Source organism: Silene latifolia, chromosome 8, assembly GCF_048544455.1.
Source record: "Silene latifolia isolate original U9 population chromosome 8, ASM4854445v1, whole genome shotgun sequence".
In the NCBI taxonomy this organism is placed as follows: Eukaryota; Viridiplantae; Streptophyta; class Magnoliopsida; order Caryophyllales; family Caryophyllaceae; genus Silene; species Silene latifolia.
This window is the reverse complement of record NC_133533.1, coordinates 54,565,046-54,572,592: the sequence shown is the minus strand read 5'-3', so window position 1 is coordinate 54,572,592 and position 7,547 is coordinate 54,565,046. Positions and strand designations below refer to the sequence as shown.

Genomic DNA, 7,547 nt, shown 5'->3' with positions numbered 1-7,547 from the left:
GCGGATCCAGAAATTCTCTGTTTCTCAGGATGCAGGGGCTCATGCGGCCGCTTACATTTTTACTAGACTTAGCTTTGTTATCGCTAAGGGAGTGGGGGCCCAGATTGTATCTCGGCTCCCCATCAATTTCATGTAAACTTTTATTTTTCTTTTAATGAAAGCTGCGCGCATCCATTCATAATTAAAAATATATATATATATAATAATAATAATAATAATAATAATAATAATAATAATAATAATAATAATAATAATAATAATTAAAAAACCGGCCTCTCTCTAAAACTTCTCTCTAAAAACCTCTCTACGATTGCGAAACCCTAAATCTTCGTAATCATGGCCCGGGGCCGGCCGCCGCGGGTGGTGGAGCCTCCGAAACCACCCTCTACTGAGACTGAAACTAGTGATACTGTAGTGGCTACTTCTGAGGCTGTTCCTTCGCCTGTTGTCCTGAATGATTTCATTAATGCTGCGACAGCTTCTGGAATTTCTAAAGGTAAGGCTCCTTCCACGGGGACTAAGTCGGCAACTACAGCTGATATTGGGGCAAAGAAGGATGTTCCTGGGACTTCTAAGACTTACTCCCAAGTTTTGAAGAATTCCTCTAAGGGGATGAATCTCTCCTTTGTTCCAGGGGAAGACTCAACTGTTACTATTGATGAGGAAGATATTGTTAAAGAGGTGGAATATTGGCAAACAACTTTGGTGGGCACTGTCCTAGGTAAGCAATCAACCCTGGTTCAGATTGAAAGTCTTGTATCTAAGTTTTGGACACATATTACTACTCCTGAGATAATGTACTTTGCAAAAGGTTGGTATTACTTCCGTTTTGCTAATGCTGAGGACATGGAGAAAATTAGGTCTGATACTTGGAATGTTAATGGCTTCCCTCTTGTTTTCAAACCGTGGAGTCCAACAGTTATTGATGAGTTGAATGTTTCCCATGTTCCTGTTTGGGTGTTGTTTCCCAACTTGGATCCCTGTTTCTGGTCTAAAGCAGGATTAAGTAAAGTGGCTAGTGCTGTTGGGCAACCCATTTGTGCTGATGAACATACAACTCATAAGAGTAAGCTGGCTTTTGCCAGGATTCTTATAGATGTTGACCTCTCCAAAGAGCTACCTAAGGCTATAAAGATTAACTCCCCTTATCGTGGCACTCTTCTGCAGCCTGTTGCATATGAATGGGTACCTCATTATTGTACTGGGTGTAAAAAGATTGGTCACACTAAGGATAGGTGTAACCCTGGCAAACCTAAGGCAAAGCCTGTCTATAGGCCTAAACCTCCTGTGGCTCGTACTTCTGGTCATGCTGAGACTAGTAAACCTGTTAGTCCCAAGCATACACCTTGCTCAGAAAAGTGCTGCTACTAACCTTTCCAATAGGTTCTCTCTTCTTCAGTCTGAGGGGGAGGAGGATGCTACTGTTCAGGAGATTGCTGACACTGCTTCTGATGATGAGTCCATTGCTGAATTGACTGTTGACGATGATAAGGGTTTAGATTTGGATCCTGGGGACATTGAAAACCCCCATGATCATAACATCTTGGAACATTAGGGGTCTTAATGACCCCCTCAAACAGCAAGAAGCTCATCATTTCTTGCTGGTTAATAAGGTGGACTGTGGTGCTCTACTTGAAACTCATGTTAAGCATCAGGCCATCAAGGATGTTAGTAAAAGTTTTCCTGGTTACAACCTTGCTCACAATAATGCTAATCATTATAATGGTCGTATTTGGATTTTTTGGAAGCCTACTATTCTTTCTCTTACTGTCTTGCATAAATCTGCTCAGCATATGCATTGCCTTTTGCTTCACATTGCTTCCCAGCAGTCTGTTGAAGTGACCTTTGTGTATGCCTTCAATGCAAGACTGGACAGAAGGGTGCTTTGGGACTACCTCCTTGGGGTCTCTTCTAACCTCTCTAAGCCTTGGCTCTGTTTAGGAGACTATAATGTGGTGTTGAATATGGATGAACGTTTGGGTAGCTCTCATGTGCAACAGGCTGATATGTCTGAATTTAAAAGCTGCATTGATTCTTGTAGTCTGGTTGATCACCCAGCTACAGGCTGTCACTTCACTTGGAATAACAAGCAGGGTGATGGCCTTAGATGGGCCAAACTTGATAGGGTTTTGGCCTCTTCTTCTTGGTTGTCCACTGTCCACTCAACTGTTGCCTATCTAACTGCTGGGGTGTCTGACCATTCTCCTTGTCTAGTCAATATTGCTGATATGCCTGTATCTAGGAAATCCTCTTTTAAGTACTTGAATTGTTGGGCTCTCTCCCCTCAATTTAAGGACACAGTCAGGACTGGGTGGAGTAGTCATTACTATGGAAGTCATATTGCTACCTTATTTCAGAAACTCAAGAATTTAAGAGGGAGTCTTAAGCAGCTGCATACTGCTTCTTATACCAACCTTTCAGCTAGGGTGGCTGAAAGTAAGCTTGCTCTTCATCATTGTCAGGAGCAGCTTAGTAGATCTCCTCAGAATAGTGCCATTCTTGCCCAGGAAAAACATTTGCTTCAGGAGTATATTATGATCAAGAGAGCTGAGCTGCAGGTTCTTTATCAAAGGGCTAAAGTTCAAGGGCTCCAGTTAAATGATCTTAGCACCAGATATTTCTATTCTAGGCTTGCTGATAGGAGGGCTAGAAATAGTATTGGTCTTATTCAAGATGAGTTTGGGGTTCAGTGTATGGGCACTAAAGATGTTGCTCAAGGATTTGTATCCTACTATACTCATCTTTTGGGTACTTCTTCTCCTGTGCAGGCTCTCCCTTCTTCTTTATTCCTGAAAGACACTGTCCCTCCTGATTGTTGGGGTTCTTTGGAGCAGCAGGTGAGGGTGCAGGAAATTCTTGATGCCCTTAAATCTATTGATAGGGACAAGAGTCCAGGAATTGATGGGTATTCGTCTGGGTTCTTTCTGGATGCTTGTGATAAGGTAGGGACTGATTTCAAAGCAGCTGTGTTTGAGTTTTTTCAGACGAGCTCAATGCCTAAAGCTGCAAATTCTACCTTGTTGGTGCTTGTTCCTAAGATGGAAACCCCTCTTTCTGTTAAAGATTTTCGACCCATTGCTTGCTGTACCACTTTTTATAAAGTGGTGAGTAAGATTCTAGCTAATAGGCTCAAGCAGATTCTGGACTCCATCATTGGGCCTGAGCAAGCTGCGTTTGTAGCTAACAGGGATATTTTTGACAACACTATGCTGGCACATGACTTGGTTTCTAAATATGGCAGAACCTACCTCACTCCAAGGTGTTTGCTAAAGGTGGATATTAGGAAAGCGTTTGACTCTGTTAATTGGAAGTTTCTTCAGGAAAGCTTACTTTATTTGAAGTTCCCTCCCCGGTTTGTTAGTTGGATCATGGCCTGTGTGACATCTCCCTATTACTCTTTGCTCATTAATGGTGAAATCCATGGTTTTTTCCCTGGTAAATGTGGTTTAAGGCAAGGGGATCCTCTTTCCCCCTACCTCTTTGTCATCTGCATGGAAGTGTTGTCTAAGCTTCTCAGAAGACTCCCTAGGGCTGCTAATTTTTCTTATCACCCTAAGTGTGTCCAGCTGAATCTTACTCACCTTGTTTTTGCAGATGATTTGCTTGTTTTTACTCGTGGTGATTTGCCCTCTGTTAAGGCAGTTGCTGACTGCCTTGATACTTTCAGTCATTATTCAGGTCTTCATGCTAACCCAACCAAGACTGGCCTGTATTTTGGTGGGGTAACTGAAACTGTTAGGGAGCTCATTCTGAATGCTACTGGATTTAGTATGGGGGCTTTCCCTTTCAGATATCTTGGTCTTCCCCTTTTTAATGCTAGAATTACTCAAGATATGTATCAACCTTTGTTGGACAAAATCAAAGCTAGGATTATGAACTGGGCTAATCATTGTCTGAGCTATGCAGGGAAGGCTCTTCTTGTGAACTCAGTCATCTTTGGTCTTCATAATTTTTGGGGGGCTAGTGTGTTGCTCCCAAAAGGCATTGCTAAAAGAATTATCAAGCTATGCAAGGATTTCTTTTGGGGGGTTGCTGAAGGAACTAGAAGGCATGTCTTCCTCAAGTGGCAGTTGCTATGCTCCCCAAAATTAGAGGGGGGGATAGGCATTAAAGAGGTCCTTAGCTGGAATTGTGCTCAAATGATGAAATGGGTTTGGAAACTCTTTCATAGGCCTCACTGTATCTGGGCTAAATGGATTTCTACCTATGTCCTGAAAGGAGCTTGTGTTTGGGATGCTCCACAGACAGTTTCTAATTCCTGGTACTGGAATAATGTTCTTAAAATGAAAAATCTTCTTCTGGAAATTGCAGGCTCTCCATCTCAGGCTCTCCTCTTGCTTGATGCCTGTACTGTTCAGACGAGGTATAGCACAGATGCTATGTATGGACATATTAGGGCTAGGAGGCATAAAGTTTATTGGGCTCCTCTGATTCATGGGAAAGGATGCAACCCCAAGCATTCTATTACTGGAGTGATGGTTATGCAGGATGGACTACCTACTGTGGACAAATTGATTTCGAGAGGAATGTGCTTTGTCAATAGATGTGCTCTTTGTGAAAGGAGTTGTGAGGATATCCCCCACTTATTTTTCAATTGTGAATTCTCCAAGCAAGTACTGACTGCTGTAGGCTCTTGGGTTCTGATGCCGTTGGATTCTTTTTCTCTGGACTCTCTTATGCAGGCTGTTCTTCCTACTCGCAGTAAGGTTATGGTTTATACTAGTCTGCTGGCCACTATCTACTATTTATGGAAGGAACGGAATGACAGGATTTTTAAGGGGTCTAAGTCTACTGTGGAAACTTTAAGTATTGTCATTAGGAAAGTTGTAACTTTACGTTTGTACGGTTCTACTTTCTCTTAGGTTTCTTTCTCGGTTTTTCTGTTCTTTTTTATCTTTCTTAGGGGACTTCTATGGTCTCCTTTGTAGGAAAGAGTGGCATGGATCTTGTACTCATATTTTTTCATGAAATAAAAAAGATCCAAAACTTTTCTGCAAAAAAAAAAAAAAAAAATAATAAATAATAATAATAATAATAATAATAATAATAATAATAATAATAATAATAATATTAATAATAATAATAATAATAACAATAATAATAATAATAATAATAATAATAATAATAATAATAATAATAATAATAATAATAATAATAATAATAATAATAATAATATTATTATTATTATTATTATTATTATTATTATTATTATTATTATTGTTATTATTATTATTATTATTATTATTATTATTATTGTTATTATAAGAATAAGAAACTTGAACTTGATACCCCTACTGTTTGGGTAAGATGGGTAAAAGCTTATATTCTGAAAACAGCTGATTTTTGGGATTTTCAGATGACCTCTGCTTACTCTTGGGCATGGGGTAGCATTATTGGGTGCAGGGATGACCTTATACAGTCTACTGGAGGGATAGCTGCAGCAAAGCTCTTACTGGCTCATCAGGATTTTAAGGTGAAAGCTTATGAACTTTTTAGGCCTAAGGGTCCTCCTTTCACTCAGCATAAAACTCTAAAAGATGGGCTCATCTATCCTAAGCATGCTGTAATTAGTACGTTGGCTGTGCAATGTAGACTTCCTACTATAGATAACCTTTGTGGCAGGGGGTTTGCTTTGGCAAATAGGTGTGCTCTCTGTGAATAGGACATTGAGACAACGGATCACCTGTTTTTCTGTTGTCCTTTCTCTTCTGCTGTATGGCGTGCTATTGCTATATGGCTTCGAGCTACTCCTGTGTCTGGCTTGCACTCTATTTTTCTTTGGTATCGTACTCATAACAGAGGACGCAGTATGCTTAAAAGAATGCGGCGGTGTGCCCTTTGCTGTGCCATCTATCTGATTTGGAAAGAGCGAAACATGAGGATTTTCAAGGATGTAGCTTCTACCCCTTCTGCTTTGGTGTGGAAAATTCAGTACCTTGTCTATCTTCGGGCTCGATCTCATGAAGCTTATTAGTTTGTTTATCGTTTTGTTGTATTTTGTTTGGCCTTTTAGGTGACCACACTGGTTTACCTTGTAGTAGGATTAGGATCTTTATTTGCACTCTTTATCTATTAATAAGAGATCCTAACTTTCTGCAAAAAAAAAAAAAAAAAAAAAAAAAAAATATAATAATAATAATAATAATAATAATAATAATAATTATGATACTCTGTGTTGGTTCCTGATACTCTTGTTCCTTGTTTGCTAGGTGATACCTCAGATTCACAGAAGCTGCATTCTGATTCAGATAGTCTGGTGCATAGCTCAGAATGCTTGTTGCTAGGCTCCTCACACCAGACTTACGCATCCGAATCTCCTTCTCGAATACCGAAATGCACTCGATGCAACAAGAAGGACGAAGTTGTTCACCCTCAAATAGCCTTGAAGAGAGGGGATCTAACTAAGTCTTATTCTTTGGATAATAGTTTGGATGTACCTCATCATAGCTCTGATACTCTATGTCTTGAGGAGACTGCCTCTGATGGCACTCAGATACTCCATCTGGGTTTGACTCCTTCAGATAATGGAACTTTGCCCTCACACACTTTGTTGGTTGAGAGCATAGGGGATACTCACCCTTTTGATACAGGTGGTCAATGAAAGTCTCATCTTGGAATATTAGAGGGTGTAATGACCCTTTAAAGTTACAGGAAATTAAGGACTTCCTTTGGGTTAATAAGCTGGATATTTTGGGTGTTTTGGAAACAAAAATTAAGCAAAGAAACTATGGTAGGATTATTTCTTCTTACTTCAGTAACTAGGGCTCTTGTTGCAATCTGGACCTCCATTCTAATGGCAGAATCCTGTTGCTTTGGAATCTCTCCACTGTGGTTGTAACTCCTCTTTATGTTCACCCTCAGTTTATTCATTGTGAGGTGTTCCATAATGCAACTTGTCAGGTCTTTCATATCACTTTTGTCTATGCTAGTAATGATGCTAGGGAGAGAGATGGTCTCTGGTCTCATCTTATAAATCTTAAGCCCCTGGTGAATAAATGGTTAATTTTGGGAGATTTCAATGTTATTAGGGACATCTCTGAGAAGATTGGAGGCACTCTCCCTGATCTTGCTGATATTATGGATTTTAATTCTTGTCTTTATCAATGTGAGGTGGAGGATCTTACTAGCTCAGGTTGTGATTTTTCTTGGAATAATAAGCAACTCCCTGAATCAAGGGTTTGGACCAAACTTGATCGAGCTATGGCTAATGTTCAGTGGATTACTCATTTCCCTGCTACTTCTGCCCATTTCCTTGAACCTGGAGTTTCTGATCATTCTCCAGTGGTGGTTACCATCTTTGAGGATCCTTGCAAAAATCAAGGTTTAGTTTTCTTAATCACGCTTCTTTGGCTTGATCATTCTGACTATGATAATATTGTGCATGAGGCCTGGAATGTTCCAGTTTATGGCTCTTCCACTTATAAGCTGTTTGCTAAGCTGAAGAATGTTAGGAAGAGTTTAAGATTACTACATAAAGAGCATTTTACTAGCATCTCTATTAAGGTTCAGGGTTTGAAACAAGATCTAAAAGACTGTCAACTGGGTAT

The 7,547-nt window shown here is 39.9% G+C and overlaps 1 protein-coding gene across 1 annotated transcript; it reads left to right on the top strand.

Annotated features, from left to right (window-relative positions):
• Positions 1 to 336: 336 nt before the first annotated feature.
• Positions 337 to 6,601, top strand: LOC141595196 (uncharacterized). The gene is made up of 6 exons (XM_074415167.1): positions 337 to 1,326; positions 1,400 to 1,477; positions 1,581 to 4,826; positions 5,357 to 5,563; positions 5,663 to 5,807; positions 6,210 to 6,601. The coding sequence occupies exons 1-6, from the start codon at positions 337 to 339 to the stop codon at positions 6,599 to 6,601; spliced, it is 5,058 nt and encodes a 1,685-aa protein (XP_074271268.1).
• Positions 6,602 to 7,547: the final 946 nt, after the last annotated feature.

Bases quoted from the DNA above. Each gene is read 5' to 3' on its own strand.
- LOC141595196 (XM_074415167.1), top strand. From the start codon at position 337: ATGGCCCGGGGCCGGCCGCCGCGGGTGGTGGAGCCTCCGAAACCACCC. The intron at 1,327-1,399 runs GTTAGTCCCAAG...TCTCTTCTTCAG, and splicing joins ATGCTGAGACTAGTAAACCT to TCTGAGGGGGAGGAGGATGC. The intron at 1,478-1,580 runs GTTGACGATGAT...CCCCTCAAACAG, and splicing joins AGTCCATTGCTGAATTGACT to CAAGAAGCTCATCATTTCTT.